This window comes from Eucalyptus grandis, chromosome 9 (assembly GCF_016545825.1).
Source record: "Eucalyptus grandis isolate ANBG69807.140 chromosome 9, ASM1654582v1, whole genome shotgun sequence".
Lineage (NCBI taxonomy): Eukaryota > Viridiplantae > Streptophyta > Magnoliopsida > Myrtales > Myrtaceae > Eucalyptus > Eucalyptus grandis.
The window spans coordinates 2,776,793-2,798,958 of record NC_052620.1 but is presented as its reverse complement, the minus strand read 5'-3'; the positions used below and the strand labels follow the sequence as shown (position 1 = coordinate 2,798,958).

The 22,166-nt window shown below is 41.8% G+C and overlaps 3 protein-coding genes across 4 annotated transcripts in view; all 3 read right to left on the bottom strand.

The window, feature by feature from the left end:
* Positions 1–3,286: 3,286 nt before the first annotated feature.
* LOC120288340 (lipase-like PAD4) lies at positions 3,287–4,832 on the bottom strand. The gene is made up of 2 exons (XM_039302273.1): positions 4,468–4,832; positions 3,287–4,201 (listed from the first exon to the last, which is right to left on the bottom strand). Exons 1-2 carry the CDS (start codon positions 4,651–4,653, stop codon positions 3,371–3,373), a joined length of 1,017 nt encoding a protein of 338 aa, XP_039158207.1. The 5' UTR covers positions 4,654–4,832; the 3' UTR covers positions 3,287–3,370.
* A 2,076-nt stretch (positions 4,833–6,908) lies between these two features.
* Positions 6,909–7,498, bottom strand: LOC120288257. Its single transcript, XM_039301903.1, has 2 exons — positions 7,385–7,498; positions 6,909–7,290 (listed from the first exon to the last, which is right to left on the bottom strand). The coding sequence occupies exons 1-2, from the start codon at positions 7,402–7,404 to the stop codon at positions 6,909–6,911; spliced, it is 402 nt and encodes a 133-aa protein (XP_039157837.1). The 5' UTR covers positions 7,405–7,498.
* A 5,411-nt stretch (positions 7,499–12,909) lies between these two features.
* The window catches only part of LOC104420078 (lipase-like PAD4), an 88,193-nt gene continuing 78,936 nt past the window's right edge, over positions 12,910–22,166 (bottom strand). For both annotated transcript variants that reach the window (XM_039301802.1, XM_039301801.1), the window contains exon 4: positions 12,910–13,764. In XM_039301802.1, the coding sequence (XP_039157736.1) occupies positions 12,925–13,764 (840 nt within the window). In that variant the 3' untranslated portion in view covers positions 12,910–12,924. The remainder of the gene's footprint in view (positions 13,765–22,166) is intronic.

Here is a 22,166-nt window from a genome sequence, read left to right as displayed (position 1 = left end):
TTAGGCTAACTCAGCCCATCTAACCAATTTTAGTTAATTAGCATTGATATAAATAATTTTTAATGATATTTTACTATATATTTATTTATTATTTTTTTTAGCTTTCTCTTTTTTTTTAATCTTCCCTTCCTTCTCCTCCAACCACAAGGGAAGAAAAAAATAAAAATAAAAATTTTGTAAAAAAATTAAATTATTGTTAAAAATTATTCACATTAAAGCTAATTGCCCCACATGGGATGACCAAAGTTCACCTCAGTGCTAATCGGCCAAAATTGGATGAATAAACCGAATTGGTAGAAATACAAAAAATTTTATAACTCAATTGGCAAAAAGAAAAAAATAATTAGGATTATGTCAATTAGTTTACGACCCTTTTTAGTAATTTTCTCACTCTTTAATATATATCACAACGATCCTTGAATTTTTTGAACAAGTTGTATGCAAATTGTCTTACATTGTTTAAGATATTTTGAAGTAAGCAACTCATGAGATTTCATTACAGTATCATCGAAATGTGACGGAATGATTAAGGAGAGGTGATGCTAATGGTTAAAAAACGAAATTATACAAATGGCGATGCCGAAAGAGAGTAAATATTTGGATAAGCTCAAAGTGGGACATCATTGGAACAATGAGCTGCAAATGGATCAAGACGAAGACTTTGTCTAAGAATATGTGTTGTGCATCGCTTTATGTCAATAAAACGCTAAAAAAATACAAAAAGGAAAAAGAAAAAGAGAAAGAAACCAAACAGACAAGATAACTAGGCTCTTCTCTATAAAATTGAGGGCGAGGATAACTAATTTTCCATCGCCAAAACTTAGGCCCAGCAATCGGCCCATGCCGGGCCGGGCCCAGAAGAAATAATCGGCCATGCCAGGCACAGCCCCTTGTCTCCCATGCCCGTGATAGGAGGCCTACCTTGGCTTGGGCCGGGCCGAATTCCCTTTCTATTGTCTTTTTGCAGATTTGACTAGTACTTTTTCGGGACGCATAACATTCACAACCACTTGAGGCAACTGCAAAGTTTCTCATCTTTCTCTGAATTCATCGTCATTAGCAATCATATATTGCGAATCTGCAGCTCTTTCCTTAGATTATGAGAGAGTATAGAATTTTCCATCAAAGCTGCACATTTTGTTCCCAAGATCAAATAGATCGAGCCCCAAGCTCTCAATCTATGTAGAGATTTATCTCTAAGACATATGGATATGAGATCTAATTGGTTTGAGGAGCTTTAATTTGCAATAGAATAGGTTCATCAAATGAGTGGATAGGGTCAAGTTGAAAATGCTTTGGTTCAAATTGACCCAATTAGACAATATAGAAATTGGCAAGATATACCTAATCTGGACCTAACATATACTCAACCCAATCCAAGCTCCAATTCTTAACAAAAGAATGAGTCAACATATTATACAATGGAGACAAAATTACAAATTGTCACATTCGGCATGAAGCTTAACATGAGAGTGCAATCATACAAACATGATCACATATGCTTAAAATACATATATACCACAAGGTTATGCAGAGTGCATAACTTGAAGACTAGCGTCAGGCATGAAAAATGATGCAGCATCACAGCAAGATCTCTCTTCCAGTTCTTTCCAGTCACTTAATTATCCAAAATAAAAGATATGGAATAGCCATGAAAACATACTCAAACCCTCTTTGATATAATTAGTTTAAAACAAATTAATGAGAAGAGTGGCTGTTATATGTCAAATTATCCAGAATGAAATATTTCCACCCATCAGTAACGTCCAACCATTGAAATGTCTGCTAAATGTAAAATATCATTCTAAACATAACTAAAAAAACTTATATTCTTGGGAATACGCACTCTGTGCTCATTCCAGCTCTAGTCAAAGCCACAAGCTTCGTACGGCAAGCCAATTTAGACAAACATAGGTCAACAACATGAATTTAGTCATGGAGCGAGACACTTGGGAGCATAACTAAAAGTAAGATGTCATCGCACGCAAAGGGTTGAAAAAAAGAAAAATTCTAGATCGGACGACGTTGATTCAAAAACCAATGCAAAGAATCGGTATCCTTAAGGCTTGGAGGATCTGAATCAGGCACCATCTTCTTGTCCCTTGAGAATTTGGGTGGTGCTTTCTCCGATTCCCGAAGAAATCCCAGCTCTCACACAAAGGTTCGAAACCTTATTATAATCACACAGAGCCTCTACAAAAAAACCCGAAAACCGCTCATCAGCGCGACAGCATCAATCAAATGCCAATCTAGTTTACGACGAACGACTCAAAACTGGACCGAAACACGGAAAACACTTGCCGGCAATTTTACCTCCCAGCATTTGCCTCAAGCCGGTAATAGTCTGTACATGCAAAAACGCGAATGATCAATCGCAGGGCCGACAAACGACGCCAAATTGCAAACCCACATCTAAAAGCAGAGGTTTGTCCACGAATTTGAAGACAACAGACCAAAAACAGAGCACTGCAACGAAACCCAGATGATACGATGATACGTTGAACCGAGTATAGATTCAATCCCAGAGAGAGAGAGAGAGAGAGGGTTACGTGAAGGAAGGAGGAATGAGAAGGCGAACGGAGGTGATCGCCATTGGAGAGATTGACGGAGGTAGTCCGCGAAGAAAGAGTCGGAGTTTTTCAGAGAGAGAGGGACGCTTAGAGCGAATCGGCGACCGGTTCGATACAGGCCATTCGATCAGGAGGCCATGTTCCATAGCTTCCCATCCTAGAAAATTCAGTTCTAATTCTAACCCTATTATAAGAATATACTCAAAATTTAGGATATATATATATGTGCACATATACTCACAAGCCCACCTTTTAATTAATCTGACAAAAGTCTATATGAGTAGGAAATTTCGCATGAATAAGAGTTAGCGAATTCAAAATCTTAGAACTTATGTAATAAAGATTAGTTATTTGCAAAACTATGAACGAAAGTGGGTAATTTAGAAAGTTATTAATAAAGTTACATAGACTTACCAATGCTCGTAAAAAATTTACAAACATGAAAATAATTAAATACATTTTCAGCACGGACCAATAGAATTCCACTATTTGGGGAGGGCCCAGTAGAATAAAATTCAACTGTAATGTCCCAATTTGACATTTCCTTATTTCTGCAGTTTATTGCATCTCATTACAAAACAAAATAAAATAAAATAAAAAAATCCTAACACCTAAAACTTACCAAAAAATTTCTTCACCAAAAAAAAAAAACAAAAAAAGTTTTTTTTTTAATGAAAATATTCAATATTTTTCCTAATCTTAAACATTTTCAAATAGTTCATGGACTCCATTCAATATATACTGAAAGTTTAGGTCATGCATTAAGTTAAAATTCGAGAATTATTTGTGTCACTATCTCTTCATCTCTTCGTAATACAATCCATTCCGTTCAAAAGAGGAGTAGAAGGTGGCCGCAAGAGCTTCGCCTTCAAATCTTTCCATTTCTCAGCCCATAATGTGTAACTTGAGTTCTTAGCCAGAACATCTATGGACACCTCCTTGTTCTTAATCAGCTCCTTTGCGTACGTCTCGAAACGATTCATGTTCTCCAAAAATGATCCCAACTTATTCAGGTCCTCTTCCTCTTCTGTGTTCTTGAGCCAGTCTTTAGCTTCCTCCACCCTCGCCCAAAACAAATAATCTTGAGTAAAGCTTGCATACCTGCTCCTATTCCTTTTGTTGTTATTTTGTTGTGGTTCTTGCGCCGCAACAGCCACCTTCCGATTCCACCATCTTTCCAAAATCTGGAACCTCCTATTCCTCCCATGTTTGATGTAATGTCCCTTCTTTGCGTGCATGCCATGACGGTAATAGCGTGCGATTTCCAATGGCTCGGCGAGGAGCATGTAGGAATGGGACGCATTGACCCACTTGGGCATGCAGTGGAAATCGTGCGAGAGTTCATTCCGTGCTGCCATGCCTATGACCCTATCCCAGAATGTGCCGAGTCTGAACAGGTTCATGTTGATTGTGGACTCCCTCCTGGATGCTGCAAATTTCTCGAATGTGTCATAATACCCACATTGATCCACAGACTCATCACAGCGTGCCTTGTACCACTCAAGTTGTGCCCTGCAGGGCGTTATCTCAGATAGTTTGATAGCTAGATAAGCATTGTTCAGGTTCGGTGCACGTCCCATGTGCCGAGCCATCTGCAGGCAACCTTTAGCTGGCTTTGAAACATTGTCATCCTGCATGGTAGTAAGAACACAACCCACAAAGTGAAGACTGAGTACTTACTATTCAGCGAGCACCAAAAAGATGTCCTAGTATAAGCCTACATCATTCTGCATGCACTATTATTAAGGAGCGAAGGAGAGTTCTGCCTCAAATATTAGAGTGATTGTTCCAAGAAAATCCTTCCACAAAATAAGGGCACTGATAGACTATACTTTTGAGTTGGATTAGGAAGCCAAGAAGATAGTGTCTCGTGCAGATTTGAGAGGCATTTAATTACCTGTGGATCTATTCCTGAAGATTGTAATGCCAAGAAGACACCAGCTTCATAGCTTGACTCGGAGAGGTCATCGATGTCTATTCTTTTCAGGAACTGCAAAGAAAGCAGTCTTGTAAAATAACTATACTTCAGATGATCCTCAAAACTGGAAACTGGAGAGACTGTCTCGAGCATCAAATGCATCATCTTAACAATAGACGTTGCATCATCCAGACAGATCGCTCCCTCTTCCGAACAGAATAGGTAGCTTCCCAGTGGCCAAAACAAATTGTTCCTCGCCCCTTCTTCTGATTGCGCAGCATCTTGAACACATTTTTTGACGTTGCTAAAGAATTCATCAAAATTTTGTTTTCGCAGTTCTCCAACTAACTGTTCTGGACTGTGTGAAGCCATAGCGCCTTGCCAAAACTGAAGCAGCAAGTACAGTTGAGGAGTCAAGGAGGTTAGTGGAGTGAAGAACAGTTTGGGTACTACATCGAGCTTCGAGACAATGTTACAGAAGCTCCCGCCCCATCTTTCCCGGAGAATGGCTTGGGAAAGGGACTCGTTGCCAAGCAAGGGAGTGCCGAAGGTGAGGCAGAGGACTGAGATGGGAGAAGCGACGGGCTGTAGATTGGAGAGGAGCCAAAGAGCAGTAAGAGAGGCGGTTGTTGCTCCAAAGGAATGGCCTGTGAGGATAATCATCTTAACCTTTCCTAATAATCCCTGAATCTGCACACAAAAAGCAGCTCAGTGCTTGAAGGACTTTGAATAATTTACTCTCACGACGAGAGCTAGAGTGAGGAAAACTTAATACATGCATGACCCAAGGGCAATTTTTTATTACTTCAAATATGCTGGTATGACTAATGTCAATGACTTCCCCAAGAAAAGAAATGACTGTAGAGACAATATCGACAATTTACCGTTACATACTATAGAAAGACTACATCTAGATTTCCAACACATGGCCGAGGAATGTGATATGCGAAGGACACAAATAACCTAGATTAGTAATTTAGTGTTGTCCAAGAACTGTCCGATGTATATATCTACTGTACCAACCTAATCTCTCAAAATAGTCTCCAGCAGTCATGCACAATACAGTAAGACTGTCTTGTTGCTTGTGACTGGTAAATTCAACAAAACAATAGAAGAAAAACCTTGTTAGTTGATGCATCTCTATTGCTCTAAGATAAATTTGTTTTTCTGCTTTTGAGACGAGAAATTAGTTTGAAGATTTGCAGAATGAGGGATGGTCAATAGATTTTCAGGAGTCCTTAATAAATTACATCGTCACATCATCTTCACACATAAGGATTAAGAACTAGAATCTTAATTTGCTTTCTATGTAAATTTTAAATCCCACCAAATTCATTCAAATTAGGAGGAGGATTTGTGGAATTCGTGTGCTAACAAACGTTTCTTCTCATTTACACCCTTATTTTATATCTATTGCAGATGTATAAGAGGATATTTATCTCATCGTGCATTCTTTTTCTTCCTTTCCCGGGTCAAAAACAAATTCGTAGTGAGTTTTTCCGGCTAAGGCCTCAAAAATTAAATCGCATTGGATTATATTAAATAAATATTAACTTCGCTAGAAAGGAATACTGGCGATCAAACTCAACACTCTTTTCTTGTTGTTATAAAATGCACAGAATGAACTCGCTGTTCAAAGAGAAGAAAGGAAGACTCTGCAAGGAAGCTATGGTGAGGCGAGGCAACAAAATGCAAAGATGCATGCCTTATGAAGTACTGTACACCTTTAAATCTGCAAGCAAATGTTTATACATTTTCCTACCAACCGCCCTTATCTTGCTTTTTTATTATTGTTAGAATATTTAAATAATAAACCACATTTACATCTAACAACTTAAGCTTTTAGATCGGTTAACAAATTGTCCTATCAAAATCTCACATGGTGTCGAGCTTATAGTCCTAAGTTCAGTGGACCATATTTGTCTTTCCACTTAAATATGTTTACACTTAATATTAGGCAAAAAAAAAACCGACTAAGCATGAGTCTCCATCTAACAGCTACTTTAACTTTTAGAACCTGCTTTTAAATAAAGTAAATGGACTAAACAATCCAAATTACGGGTAAAGTAATTTATCGGAGTGTGATTGAAAGCCAAAACCATAATTTCGTGGAAGTTGATGATGTTCGACTAATGAAGTTGTAATGCATTACCCAGAAAAGAACTAAAGTAAACGGCGGCGTTTGAGCTTTGGAAACGTCGTACTCACATATAGTAGGTATGGACTAATCAATCCAAATTAGGGGTAAAGTCCATAGGCCGATTAATTTATCAAGAGGGTGACTGAAAGGTAAACCATAATTTCGCGGAAGTTGCTGATGTTCGACTAATGAAGTTGTAACGCAATTACCCAGAAAAGAACAAAAGTCACGTGTAGTGAGACTTCTAATTCTCCGACCCCAAAAAAAGAAAAAGAAAATTCTAAGTCAAAATCAAACAAGGCAAATGGACTGCGTACCTGGTTTGGAAATCCTGTCGCCGGTAATATTCCAGGAAGAGACGGAGGAATCCGGTGTCCACCTTGACCGTCCCCTCGCCCTCGCCCTCGCCCTCGCCATCGCACCTCAACGGTGAGAACAGAGGCTCCCCTTCGCACTCGCCCAGCGCCATCAGGGTCCCGCAGCTCGGTTCGGACCAGTCGATCGCCTGGACGCCCGAGAACGCCACGTACCCAACCTCGCCACATTCGTCCGCCACGAAGCTCATCGGAGCGGCAGAGTCCGCGAAATTGCACCGCCTCCACGATTCCTCCAGGAGGGGTGTCGACGCCACGAAAGTCCCGAGCATCTCACTGCTCTCGAACCTGCATCAGTAAACGCAAGCGGGTGAGGAAGGAGACGACAATTCGACATCCAGCGACGAAAGGGCGACAAAAAGAGTTGGCGCGCGTTACGCACGGCGACGACTCGGCCTTCATGGAGAGCGCTCGAGTCTTTCGGTCCCTGCTTTGTGAAAATGTCTGAATGGAAGTGGATTGCTCTGGAGTCGAGATGACTAGAGAAAATACTATATAAGCACGACGCTATTACTTTGTTCTTTGACGGCTGATTCTCGATCTCTCCTGATTCCATTCACGTTGCAACAGTAGTGCGCGGGCCCCCACTCAGTCAAGGTCTCCCCCCTCTCTCACCGTCCCTCGCCTTCCTGCACGGGCTGTCTTCCTCTTTCTCTCTCTCCTCCGCCTGCCCCATTTTCCCTTCTCTGGCCTCAACCTCGAGCCCGACCTCAGACCCGCCACCGCCGCCGCCGCCTCTGGCATGTCGCCTCCATCTCTGCCTTCATCTTCACCCGCTCCTTCTCCGACCTCCAGCGTGGCCGCCTCCTGTCCACTTCCTCCCGCGCCCTTCGCTTCCGCACCTGCGTCAGCTAGGAGGTCGAGGCCCTACGCCGTGTCGGCCAACCACGCCGCCGCCGCCGCCGCCTCATTCGTTGTCTAAGCCGACCTTGGTTGATTTGAGGTCGGGTTGAGCTTAGATCACAAATCTGGGGCTCACTAGACCTTTAGATCCAAAATCTGAGGCCCAAGTTCGCCGGCTGAGCACAAGCTCGATGACGGAGGACTGAAATGGCGGTTATGTGGTGGACTGAGACGAGGTAAGGTGGTGGTGGTGGAAGGGGATGAACGTCTGTTGTCGTTCCTATTGGAGCTAAAGGGAAGAAGAAAAAATAGAGGAAAAAAGAAGAGAGAGAAGAGAGCGGCGAGGCGGTGAGGGAGAAGAATGTGTGCTATTTCCGGATTCCCCGAAGAAACCCCAGGAACCGATATGTGGGCATTTATACGAACAGACCTCGTGAAAATGACTCTCCCAGCTTTCATACAAAGTTTCGAAACCTTATTATAATCACACAGAGCCTCTACAAAACCCGAAACCACTCATGAGCACAACAGCGTTAATCAGATGCCATCAATTTCACGGCCAATGACTCAACCTTGAAAAAGTCTGTACATGCAAGATACGAATGATCAATCAAAGGACGGACAAACGATGCCAAAATGCAAATCCACAGCTGAAAGCAGAGACTTTTCACAAATGCAAAGATAATACACCGAAAACAGAATACTCACTAAAAGCCCAGATGATCCTTTGAACTACGTAGAGTCTCAATTTACACAGAGAGAGAGAGAGAGAGAGTGAGTGAGTGAGTGAGTGTTGCTGAACATGCCGTAGGATCGAGCATACTTTGAACTACGTACATCAAATTATTTTTGGCACAAACCAATAATCAAATTTAACTGTAGTGTTGCTGCAATAAATAAATGGAGCTTCCCCATTTGACATTTCCTATTCTGTAGTTGTCTGCATTGAACACAATTACATCGGAGATGACGATCTCCGCATAAACAATGATGAATGTCATCAATTTTTCTTTAATCACAATCCATTCCATTCAGAGGGCGCAGATGGTTTGCTGTGGGAACTTCGACTTGAAAGCTTTCCATTTCTCAGCCCATTATGTGTAACTCGACCTCTTAGCCAGAACATCTATAGACAACTCCTCCTTCGCATCTAGCTCCTTTGCTTATTTTCGAAACCGTTCAAGTTCGTGTTTTTGTCTCTCAAAACGAAAGCAAGAATTGAGGAAAAGTTAATACATGCATGACCCAAGGGCATTTTTTGATTAGTTCAAATATGCTGGTATGAATAATGTCATTTGACTATACTTTTGAGTCATATTAGAAAGCCAAGAAGATAGTGTCTCGTGTGGATTTGAGAAGCATTTAATTAACTGTGGATCTATTCCTGAGGATTGTAATGCCATTAGCTTCGTAGCTTGACAGAGGCCGTTGATGTTTATCCTTTTCAGCAACTGCAAAGAACATAGTTTTGTATAATACCTATACTTCAGATGATCCTCAAAACAGTTCAGGTGACTCAAAGGATTTCGTGTTTTTGTCTCTCAGAACGAAAGCAAGAATTGAGGAAAAGTTAATACATGCATGACCCAAGGGCATTTTTGATTAGTTCAAATATGCTGGTATGAATAATGTCATTTGACTCCCCCCCCCCAAAAAAAAAAGGGAATCTGGAGACTACTATATCGGCAGTTTACTGCTGCAAACTATGATAAAATAATAGCCCTGTAGAAAGATTTCATCTAGATTTTCAACACATGGCCCAAGAATATGATAAATGAAGAATAAAAATAACCTAGATTAGTAATTTAGTATTGCCAAAGAACTGTCCGATGTATATATCCACTGCATTAGCTTAATCTTTCAAAACATTTCCAACAGTCATGCACAGTTCAATAAGACTGTCCAGCTGTTTGTAACTGGTAAGTTCAACAAAACAAATATGGTTCTTCTGAAGAAAACCTTGATAGTTAATGCATCTCTGTTGCTCTAAGATGAATTGGTTTTTGCTTTCTAGTGGACAAGAAATCAGTAGCAGGATTTCCAGAATGAGGGATGATCAATAGATTTTCAAGAGTTCTTAATTAATTAAACCTTCACATCACCTTCAATATAAGGGTTAAGAACTAGTATCTTAATTTGCTTTCTATGTAAATTTTAAATCCCAACCAAATCCATTCAAATTAGTAGGAGGATTTGTGGAATTCATGTTTTTTGCAGTGAGTTTTTCCAGATAAGGCATTGAAAAATTAAATCACATTAGATTAAATTAAATTAATATTAACATTGGTATAAAAGGAACGTTGCAATCTCATGCCATCAAACTCAACACTCTTTTCTTGTTGTTATCAAGTGCACGGAATGAACTCACTGTTAAAAGAGAAGAAAAGAAGACCCTGCAAGCAAGCACTGCTGAGGAAGGAAAATGCAGAGATGCTGCCTCATTAAGTACTGTACACTTATAAGTCTGCCTTGCAAATGTTGATACATTTCCTACCAACCGCCCTTATCTTGGTTCTTTTCTGCTTTGAAAATAAAATAAAACCGTGGCTTTTTGTGCTCTTGAAATGTTATATTCACATGTAGTAGGTCCGGATTAAACAATCCAAATTATGAATCACAAGATGGGTAATGTCCATAGGCCGATTAATTTATCAGGAGGTGACTGAAAGCTAAACCATAATTTCATGAAAGTTGATGATCCTCGAGCGATAGAAGATGTGACGAAATTACCCAGAAAAGAACTAAAGTTGTGTATGGTCAAACTTCTAAGTTGAAGTCAAACAAGGCAAAAGCGACTGTGCACCTGGTTTTGGAAATCCTCTTGCTGGTAAAACCCCCGGAAGAGACGGATGAATCCGGCGTCCACCTTGACTGTACCCTTGCTGTTGCCATCACACCTCAACAGCAAGAACAGATCCTTGCATCCGCACCCGCCCAGCAGCATCAGGGTCCCGCAGCTTGGCTCGGACCCGTCAATAACCCGGATGCCCAAAAACGGCAGGTAACCAACCTCTCTGCGTTGGTCCACCACGAAGCCCCTCGGAGCGGCGGAGTTTGCGAAGCTGCACAGCCTCCACGACTCATCCAAGACGGGCGTCGATGCAGGAAACTCGCCAGCATCTCACTGCTCTCGAACCTGCATCACTAAACACAACTGGGTGAGAAGGGAGGCACTTCGACATCCGGCGATAAAAGGGCAACAGAGAGATTTGGGTTTGTCACGCATGGCAACGACTATATGAAGGAATGGCGGGCCGGCGAACTGATGCCTAAGACAGGATTGCTCATCAGAGCCATGGTTCTTTGCAGATATGGCAAAGAAAAGGAGTTGAATGTAAATGACTTTCTGAGAAGAAGATGAAGGACAGCCAACGGTCAATTACTATGTTATCATGGGCCAATTGCTCTGTTCTTTGATGACCTTTTTTTAGGAAAGATATGCAGCCACCCCTCAGAGAACATTCACGAAACTTCCTGAGGTTTAAAAACCAAAATAAACGAGAGTTAACACCACGAAATATCTTTAAAGTGGTAATTTATTCAAAATTAATTATTTAATCACAAAAATCATAAATTAGTACAACCATTGACAAACTTACTCTCCATTACTTTCCTTAAATTTTCTCATTAAATTGCTTAGTTAAAAAACATATGACAGTTGACGGATGTATCAATTTAGGATTTTACCATTTGTTATATTAATTTGCGATTTTTCATAATATTAATTCAATTTAGCGGAAACTAAGTATCAGAAATGTACTAGTTTATTAAATCAATGCACGATGCAGGTTCTTATAAAGTACTGCTAATTATCAGATGCACACTATAATACAACTACAATGTGGGTCCAAACTTCTCCGAGATGCCATGGAAACTTTGCTTCTCTATTTGCTCCTACTTTTGAAACAATAAAAGATGTCCATCCGCACTTTGTATGCCAATAAATCATCTTGAAAATGGCGAAACAAGCACATTTAAAAATCTCCAACTTTTTGCAAATAAACCATTCACGACGAACGACTCAAAACTGGACCGAAACACGGAAAACACTTACCGACAATTTTACCTCCCAGCATTTGCCTCAAGCCCGTAATAGTCTGTACATGCAAAAACGCGAATGATCAATCGCAGGGCCGACAAACGACGCCAAATTGCAAACCCACATCTAAAAGCAGAGGTTTTTCCACGAATTCGAAGACAACAGACCAAAAACAGAGCACTGCAACAAAACCCAGATGATACGTTGAACCGAGTATGGATTCAATCAGAGAGAGAGAGAGAGAGAGAGAGAGAGAGAGGGAGGGCTACGTGAAGGAAGGAGGAATGAGAAGGCGAACGGAGGTGATCGCCATTGGAGAGATTGATGGAGCTAGTCTGCGAAGAAAGAGTCGGAGTTTTTCAGAGAGAGAGATAGAGAGAGGGACACTTAGAGCGAATCGGCGACCGGTTCGATACAGGCCATTCACAACAGGAGGCCATGTTCCATAGCTTCCCATCCTAGAAAATTCATTTCTAATTCTAACCCTATTATAAGAATATACTCAAAATTTAGCATATATTATATATTTATATATACTCACAAGCCCGCCTTTTAATTAATCTGACAAAAGTGGATATAAGTCAGAAATTTCGCATCAATAAGAGTTAGCGAATTCAAAATTTTGGTAATTGCGAAAGCAGGTAATTTAGAAAGTTATTAATAAAGTTACATAGACTTGTCAATGCTCGTCAAAACTTTACCAACATGAAAATAATTAAATACAGTTTTGGCACCGACCAATAGATTTCCACTATTTGGGAGGGCCCAATAGAATAAAATTCAACTGTAATGTCCCAACTTGACATTTCCTTATTATTACAGGTTATTGCATTTCACTACAAAACAAAATAAAACAAAAGAAGTTTTTTTTATGAAAATACTCAATATTTTCCCCAATCTTAAACATTTTCAAATAGTTCATGGAGTCCATTCAATATATGCTATAAGTTTAGGTTGTGCATTAAATTAAAATTCGGGGAACACATAAGTTCAGGGATCATGTTTTATATTGAGTTAAAATTCAAAGACTATTAGTGTCACTATCTGTAGATCTCTTTGTCATCACAATCCATTCCATTCAGAACAGGAGTAGAAGGTTGCTGCAAGAGCTTCGACTTCAAATCTTTCCATTTCTCAAACCATAATGTGTAACTTGAGTTCTTAAGCACAACATCTTTGGAGACCTCCTTGTTCTTAATTAGCTCCTCTGCATACGTCTCGAAACCGTTCATGTTCTCCAGAAGCGGTTTCAACTTATTCAGGTCCTGTTCCTCTTCCACGTCCTTGAGCCAGTCTTTAGCTTCCTCCACCCTTGCCCAAAACAAAGAATCTTGAGTAAAGCTTGCGTACCTGCTCCTACTCCTTTTGTTGTTATTTTGTTGTGGTTCTTGCGCCGCAACAGCCACCTTCCGATTCCACCATCTTTCCAAAATCTGGAACCTCCTATTCCTTCCGTGCTTGATGTAATGTCCCTTCTTTGTGTGCATGCCATGACGGTAATAGCGTGCAATTTCCAATGGCTCGGCGAGGAGCATGTAGGAATGGGGCGCATGGATCCACTTGGACCTGCGGTGGAAATCGTGCGAGAGTTCATTCCGTGCTGCCATGCCTATGACCCTATCCCAGAATGCGCCGAGTCTGAACAGGTTCATGTCGATTGTGGACTCCCTCCTGGATGCTGCAAATTCCCTGAATGTGTCATAATACCCACGTTGATCCACGGACTCATCGCAGTGTGCCTTGTACCACTCAAGTTGTGCCCTGCAGGGTGTTATCTCAGATAGTTTGATAGCTAGATAAGCATTGTTCAGGTTCGGCGCACGTCCCATGTGCCGAGCCATCTGCAGGCAATCTTTAGCTGGTTTTGAAATATTGTCATCCTGCACAGTGATAAGAACACAACCCACAAAGTGAAGACTGAGTAGTTATCATTCAGCGATCGCCCAAAAAGATGTATAAGTCTACATCGTTCTGCATGCACTTGTTTTAGAGAGCAAAGGAGAGTTCTTCCCCACATACTAGAGAGTAATTGTTCCAAGAAAATCCTTCCACAAAATAAGGGCAATGATAGACTATACTTTTGAGTCGGATTAGAAAGCCAAGAAGATAGTGTCTCATGCGGATTTGAGAAGCATTTAATTACCTGTGGATCTATTCCTAAGGATTGTAATGCCAAGAAGACACCAGCTTCGTAACTTGACTCGGAGAGGTCATTGATGTTTATTCTTTTCAGGAACTGCGAAGAAAGTGGTCTTGTATAATAACCATACCTCAGATGATCCTCAAAAGTGGAAGTTGGAGAGACTGTCCCGAGCATCAAATGCATCATCTTAACAACAGAAGTTGCGTTATCCAGACAGATTGCTCCCTCTTCTGAATAGAATAGGTAGCTTCCCAATGGCCAAAACAAATTGTTCCCCGCCCCTTCTTCTGATTGTGCAGCATCTTTAACACATTTTTGACGTTGCTGAAGAATTCATCGAAATTTTGTTTTTGTAGTTCTCCAACTAACTGTTCTGGACCGGGTGAAGCCATAGCGACTTGCCAAAACTGAAGCAACAAGTGCAGTTGAAGAGTCAAGGAGGTAAGTGGAGCGAAGAACAGTTTCGGTACTACATCGAGCTTGGAGACAATGTTACAGAAGCTCCCGCCCCATCTTTCTTGGAGAATGGCTTGGGAAAGGGACTTGTTGCCAAGCAAGGGAGTGCCGAAGGTGAGGCAGAGGACTGAGATGGGAGAAGCCATGGGCTGTAGATGGGAGAGAAGCCAAAGAGTAGTGAGAGAGGCGGTTGTTGCGCCAAAGGAATGGCCTGTGAGGATAATCATCTTAACTTTTCCTAGAAATTCCTGAATCTGCACACAAAAGCAGCTCAATGCTCGAAGGATTTCGCATTTTTCACTCTCAAATCGAAAGCAAGAATTGTGCATGACCCAAGGGCAATTTTTGATCTGTTCGAATATGCTGGTATGGCTAATGTCAATTGACTTCCCAAAAAAAGGAAAAGACTGTGGAGACTACTATATCGATGGTTTACCGCTACAAACTACGATACATTAATGGCTATGTAGAAAGACTATGCCTAGATTTCCAACACATTATGAAGAACACAACTAACCTAGACTAGTAATTTAGTATTGTCCAAGAACTGTGATACATACATACATACATACATACATACATACATACATACATATATACATATATACATGCATACATACATTGTACCAGCTTAATCTCTCAAAACAGTCTTGAGCAGTCATGCACAATTTAGTAAGACTTTCCTGCTTTTTTTTTTTTTTATGCCGAGGATCCGACCTAGCTCATCTTACAGGAGCACAACACCGACTATACCTTGGGGGAGACTGGCCCAACAATTCACAGCTGATGCCCCCTGCTTCAATCATGAAACTACTGTGAGAGCCGTGAACAACTCAGGGAGTCGAACCCCTGACCTGGTGGCCAAATTAGGGGGTATGCCTAACTAGCGCAGCCATGCATGGATGAGTTCCTGCTGTTTGTGATTGGTAAGTTCAACAAAACAATATGGTTCTTCTGAAAAAAAAAAAAAAAAAAAAAAAAAAAAAAAAAAAAAAAACCTGATAGTTGATGCATCTCTGTTGCTCTCAGGTGAATTTGCTTTTTCCCTTCTAAGACAAAAAATTAGTAGCAGGATTTTTGGAACGAGGGATGGTCGATAGATTTTCAAGAGTTCTTAATTAATTACAGCCTCACATCACCTTCACACATAAGGATTAAGAACTAGAATCTTAATTTGCTTTTGATGTAGTCCCACCAAATCCATTTAAATTAGGAGGATTTGTGGAATTCGTAGACTAGCAAACAAACATTTCGAAAACAAATTTTCAGTGAGTTTTTCGAGATAAGGCCTTGGAAAATTAAATCGCATCAGATTAAATTAAATATATATTAACTTTGGTTCAAAGGAATATTGCAATCCCATGCTGTCAAACGCAACACTCTTTTCTTGTCGTTATCAAGTGCACAGAATGAACTCGCTGTCAAAAGTGAAGAAAAAGAATCTGCCATGCATATGTTTATATCTACCAACCGCTATCTTCTTGGTTCTTTTCTGTTTTGAAAATAAAGTAAAACCGTGGTCCTCTTGAAATGTCGTGTACGGTAGGTACGGACTTTGACTGACGAACAAACAATCCAGATTATGAATCACAAGATATGCAAAGTCCGCAGGCCGATCAATTTATGAGGAGGGTGACTGAAAGCTAAACCATAATTTCGTGGAAGTTGATGACGTTCGACTTATGAAGATGTAACGTCTTCTAAGCCAAAGTCAAGCAGGGCAAATTGCATACCTGGTTTCGGAAATCCTGTCGATGGTAAAATTCCAGGAAGAGACTGAGGAATCCCGCGTCCACCTTGACTGTCTCCTCGCCATCACCGTCACACCTCAACGGCGAGAACAGATGCTCCCATCCGCACTTGTCCAGCGCCATCAGGGTCCCACAACTCGCCTCGGGCCCGTCAATCACCTGGATGCCCGAGAACGCCAGGTACCCGACCTCACCGTGTTGGTCCGCCACAAAGCTCCTTGGCGCGGCGGAGTTTGCCAAGCTGCACAGCCTCCACGACTCCTCCAAGAGTGGCGTCGACAACAAGAAGGTCGCCAGCATCTCACTGCTCTCGAACCTGCATCAGTAAACGCAACGGGGTGAGAAAGGAGACGACAACTGGACGTCGGGCGATGAAAGGGCAACAGAGGGAGTTGGGCTTGTCACGCACGGAGACGACTCGGCCTCCATGGAGAGCGCTCGAGTCTTTCAGTTTCTGGCCCTCGGCGTTTTTGTGAAAATGTCTGAATGGGAGTGGATTGCTCGAGAGTCGAGTGCATATTTATACATGAAGGGGATGGCGGGCGGGCGAACCAACGCGCAATCCGGGGTTGCTACCGATAGTTCTTTGCAATTGCCGGAAAGACTTCTCTAGAGAAGAAGAATCAACGGTGAAAATACCATATGAATAATGGGGCAATTGCTCAGGTCTTTGATAATAATTTCATAGGAAGAAGATACGCAGACCCGTCCCGTCGAAGAGTCAGCAAAGCAATCGAAACGTCCTAATTAAATAAACGTTTTGCAACGATCTATTCACTCTTCTAATTTCCACCAAAAAATAAAAATAATTCACTCCTCTACTCGAATCCACCCTTTAACAAGACCCTATCATTTAAGGGGAAAATTACCCAAAAAAAAAAAAAATTATTAAAATTGCACCAATTATGTCCTTCACCTTTTTTTTTTTTTTTGTCAATGATGTCCTAAAATTTTGACATTTGTGCTAATTAATCCAATCAATTTGGCTAACTAGTGTTGACGTGAGTAATTTTTAATAATATTTTAATTTTTCTAAATTTTAATTTTCAAGTCTTTCCTTCCCTTCCTTCTTCCTCCGGCCAAAAGGGAAGGGAAAAAAGAGAAAAAAAATATACAAAATTAAAAACATAATAAAATATTATTAAAAATCGTTCACGTTATGCCAATCGCATCACATAGGACAACTAGCGTATAAGTTAAAATTGATCGGATTGATTGAATTAAGATAAATGTAAAATGTTTAGGACTGAATTGATAGGATGGAGCGAATAACATACTTTTCCGGGTAGACCTCCTTCCCTCTCAGCCATGAAAGGACGTCTTGAAAGAGCTTTAAAGGACAAAGCCTTATATCCTTCCATCATGTTCCTCCCACCGCTGCAAATAGAAGACTAATACAAAGTTGGGCACTCAATCCTTCCATTTTAGCGGACTAATCTTCTTCTTTGGACATCTGGTTTTTGAGTAGGGGGTTTCTCCTCCAGCCTTTATTCGGAGGTTCTTTCGAATTCCTAGATGTTGCAATGGAAGCTTGGAATGGAGGTCTTTGCTCCTCACTATGGCAACCGTCGCTTTCTTATCTTCCTGTCCTTGAGCGGGCTTTTGGGTTTCTCTCTTGTTTTGTTGTTCCCTCTTTGGGTTTCGAGGAAGGCTAGCTGGTTCTCTTTGGCTGCTGTTTGGCCCTCTCAATTCGCCGCTTGGCTTGTTTCCTTTTACCTTGGCCCCCTTCCACTCGCTCTGACTTCTATCTTTGTGAGTGCAAGTTTTTAGGTCCAAGTTCTCGCTGTATAGCTTTATATAGCTTTCTAGTTTCAAGTCAATATATTTCTTACCTTTACCAAAAATAAAAATAAAAAATTGATAGGTTTATGACCGTTTTAAGAAATTTTTCCATCCTTTAACATGTCACAATGATTTTTGAATTTTCTAAACAAGTAGTATGTAAGTTGTCTCGTACCACTCAAGAGATTCTGAAGCAAGCGACACCATGAGATTTCGTTACGATATCACAACAATATCAGTGTGACAATGTGATTAAGGAGAGGTAATACTAATAGTAAAGGCTTTGGTATAGCAAATGGTGTTTGATGATGTGAAATTATGCGGATGGTGACGCCGAAAGAGATTAGATAATCGGATTAGCTCGAAGTGGGACTTCACTGGAGCTGTAAATGGATCAATAAGACAACTTTGTCTAGGGAGAAGCGTAGTTCAGCGCACATAGCTTTTGTCACAAGATTAAATTAGTCCTCACTTACATAAAAAAGAAAAAAAAGCGAACAGGAATTTTTTTTTCTTTTTTGGTTCCAAAACAGAAAGATAACTAGGCTCTTTGATAAATAATTTTTCATCACCAAAAATTTAGGACCAGCAATCGGGCCTCGTTGGGCCCGGCCCAGAAGAATAAATCGGCCATGACGGGCATGGTCCCTTGTGTACCTCCATTGCCCGTGACCGGACATAGGCCAACTTGGGCTTGGGCCAGGCCTAATTCTCTCTCTAGAGGATTGACTAGTACTTTCGTAACGCGCAACATTCACAATTCCTTAAGGCTATTGCAACATTTCTCGTATCTCTTTGGATTCCGGCCGGGCTTGTCACTGCTCAGGCCTTGTCATTTCCCTGAACCACGCCCGGATTGGTTATCGGGGAAGGCTTCACGGGGATCAAAAGTGGGACCCTAACCCGTAAAGGGCTCGGCCGGGTTTCCCAATGGGACCATTATCCCATACTACTCACCCCTCACTTGCCTGTAAATGGCTTGTGAGGAGGAGTCCCCCCAGGATGGTCTATTCGGGGGAGTAGTTTAAGGACCTGCTGAGGTTTCAAACTTGGGCTCGGGGGGAGGCTCGGCCCACCCCCAGAGGCTTCGTTTCCCCTGGGTTGTCTTCATTGCCCTCCTTGGGCTTGTTCCTTGGGAGTTTTTCTGAGGAACTCCTTAAGATATAAACCTCATCCGGGGCTCACTTGCCCTTCAAGGGGGCCCACCTGCTTGATGGCGTGAGCCTTTTAAAGTCCTGCTCAGGACTAACTTGGGCTCGCGGGGGAGGCTCGGCCCACCCCCAGGGGCTTCGTTTCCCCTGGGTTGTCTTCATTGCCCTCCCCGGGCTTGTTCCTTGGGAGTTTTTTCTGGGGAACTCCCTAAGATATAAACCCCGTCCAGGGCTCACTTGCCCCCGTGGGGGCCCGCCTGCCTGATGGCGTGAGCCTTTAAAGTCCTCGGGACTTCTTGGGCTTGGGGGAGGCTTGGCCCACCCCAGGGGGCTTCGTTTCCCCGGGTTGTCTTCATTGCCCTCCAGGGCTTGTTCCTTGGGAGTTTTTTTGGGGAACTCCCTAAGATATAAACCCCGTCCGGGGCTCACTTGCCCGAGGGGCCCGCCCGCCCGATGGCGTGAGCCTTTTAAAGTCCCGCTCGGGACTATCACTTGGGCTCGGGGAGGCTCGGCCCCACCCCCGTGGGCTTCGTTTCCCCGGGTTGTCTTCATTGCCCTCCAGGGCTTGTTCCTTGGGAGTTTTCTGGGGAACTCCTAAGATATAAACCCCGTCCAGTGGCTCACTTGCCCCCGTGGGGGCCCGCCTGCCTGATAGCGTGAGCCTTTTAAAGTCCCGCTCGGGACTATCACTTGGGCTCTGGGGGAGGCTCACCCACCCCGTGGGCTTCGTTTCCCCGGGTTGTCTTCATTGCCCTCCCGGGCTTGTTCCTTGGGAGTTTTTGGGGAACTCCCTAAGATATAAACCCCGTCCAGGGCTCACTTGCCCCCGAGGGGGCCCGCCTGCCTGATGGCGTGAGCCTTTTAAAGTCCTGCTCAGGACTAAGATTCATTGTCATTTGCAATAATACAATGTGAATCTCTAGCTCCTTTCCTTAGATTATGAGGGAGTAGAGAAATTTCCATTGAAGCTACACATTTTGTTCCCAAGATCTAATCTACTGGGCCCCAAGCGCTATATATGTGCGGAGATTTCTCTTTAAGACACATGGATATGAGATATAGATTAGTTTGTGGAGGTTTAATTTGCAATAGACTAGGCCCATCAAATAAATAGGTTGAGTCAGGTGAAAAAGGTTTGATTCAAATTGACCCAATTAGACAATACGAAAATTGGCAAGATATACCTGTTCTGGATCTAACATATACTCAACCCAGTCTGAGCTCCAGTTCTTAACAATTTTCTTCCTTAATTTGTTATCTTTGAAGGGTGTGCAACTCCGTGGACTGGCTTGCCGAGTCAGTGAGGGAGCTTGGGTGCTCAGGTCAAGTCATTGGCTAAGACTTCTCGCGGCACTTGAACAACATAGAGATGCGGGCGGCGCTGCGTTGATGGACCACTCCTGTCGTGAACAGGTTTTGAATTGGGTCATGAAATGGGGGAGAGTTAAGGTGCCTATAAATAAATTCTTTTTTAATTTTTAGCTAGTACGAGTTGCGGACATTATTGTGGAAGTTGATTTTATAACTTTGCAAAACCATAAGTTACTAGATTGATCACACGATCTTTATGTATGATATTAGACAAATGATAAAATGATACAAATGATCCTTGAATTTTGGTTAAGTATGCAATATAATCCCTAAAACTTTAATTTATTCAATGTAATATCTAAACTTTCACATCCTAAACAAAGTAAATCTCCCTACGCGCACAACTCGCGCCCCTAAGCCATCAACAATTTCGGCCAACATATTTTTGGATAGAAAACAACATTCCATAGGAATGGATTTATGAATTTTCTATGTATAGCTCGTGATAAGTGACAATTTGTGGAATAGTATAGCGTCAAATTTTTTTCCCTAACCTGAAGTTTCCACGAAATTATAGCGGGAGAAAACGCGGTGCGCGTGCTTTCCTCCTTGGTCACTCGCATGTCATTTTTGGTCAACCCAAAGTCAAATGTCCCTTTTTTTACCATAAAACGCCCCTGGTCCGACGCAAAACGAGTAGCGCAAAAAGCGAGTCGACAATGACACCTTTTTAAAAGGAGAATTCATTGAGGACGGCATCCGTCCTTTCGATTTATAAAAGTTTCTTTGAAAAACGCGTTACCATTCCGTTTATGTGGCCAAAAATAAGTAATTTTAAAAATAATTTATCTCATTAATAACCGAAAATTAAAGTTTAGTTGATGCCTCCTGTCTTCTTTTCCTTTTTGTCGTATAGTTGATGCTCCCGTCAGCCATCAAGACATTGGTGAATTATGTGGAACAAAATTAGGTATAGGATAAATAATATTCTCGGCTTGTCATCACACAAAATTTGGCATATGTACCTTTGTTTCTTGATGATGAATTCCTCTTGCTCGACTTGTATCCTCCGTCTCCAACTTGACCAGCATTGATGTTTTGCATGGAAGGGAGACCCTCCAAACCATCATTTGGTGCACTCGAAACGGGTACGATCTCCTTGCTTCCAATGCATGGCTAATTCGCTAATTTCTCCCGCGATAGCATCCTCACTGACCCTTCGAATCCTCTATCCGATTCTTGGCCTTCAATCCTTGTCGTTTGATCATCAGGAACGGCATTCTCTCCCTCTTGCTCGGAGTCAACCCTTGCCCTTCGATCATCACCAATATCATCATTGCTTTCCCTTGATGCGATCCCTCTGTCGGTTCTCCAAACTTGTCGCCGCTATCGATTGCATCTTGTGAATCTTCTGCTGGCTCCATCCGATCAGAGAGAGGAGAATTCTGGCGGTTCTCCTAGAACTAAAACATTGTATAGTTTCAGTGGAAAACCTGACCTATGCATGTTGATTTCTCACAGAAGCTTTCCCATATAAAATAAGTAATCATGCAAGCACCGAATTCTTATATGAAGCGTGAACTGAGTGCCAAGTTTTTGAAAAGTGGTTGAAAACTGAATAAATTACATTCACGGTTTTGTTCCCTTAGACATTCAAGAAAGCTGTACAAATTAAATGCACATACCAT

Excerpts from the sequence above, each read along its gene's own strand:
- LOC120288340 (XM_039302273.1), bottom strand. The coding sequence starts at position 4,653 with ATGATGCATTTGATGCTCGAGACAGTCTCTCCAGTTTCCAGTTTTGAG. Across the intron at positions 4,202-4,467 it reads CTTCAGGAATAGATCCACAG|GATGACAATGTTTCAAAGCC; the intron begins GTAATTAAATGC and ends ACTACCATGCAG.
- LOC120288257 (XM_039301903.1), bottom strand. The coding sequence starts at position 7,404 with ATGAAGGCCGAGTCGTCGCC. Across the intron at positions 7,291-7,384 it reads ATGAAGGCCGAGTCGTCGCC|GTTCGAGAGCAGTGAGATGC; the intron begins GTGCGTAACGCG and ends TTACTGATGCAG.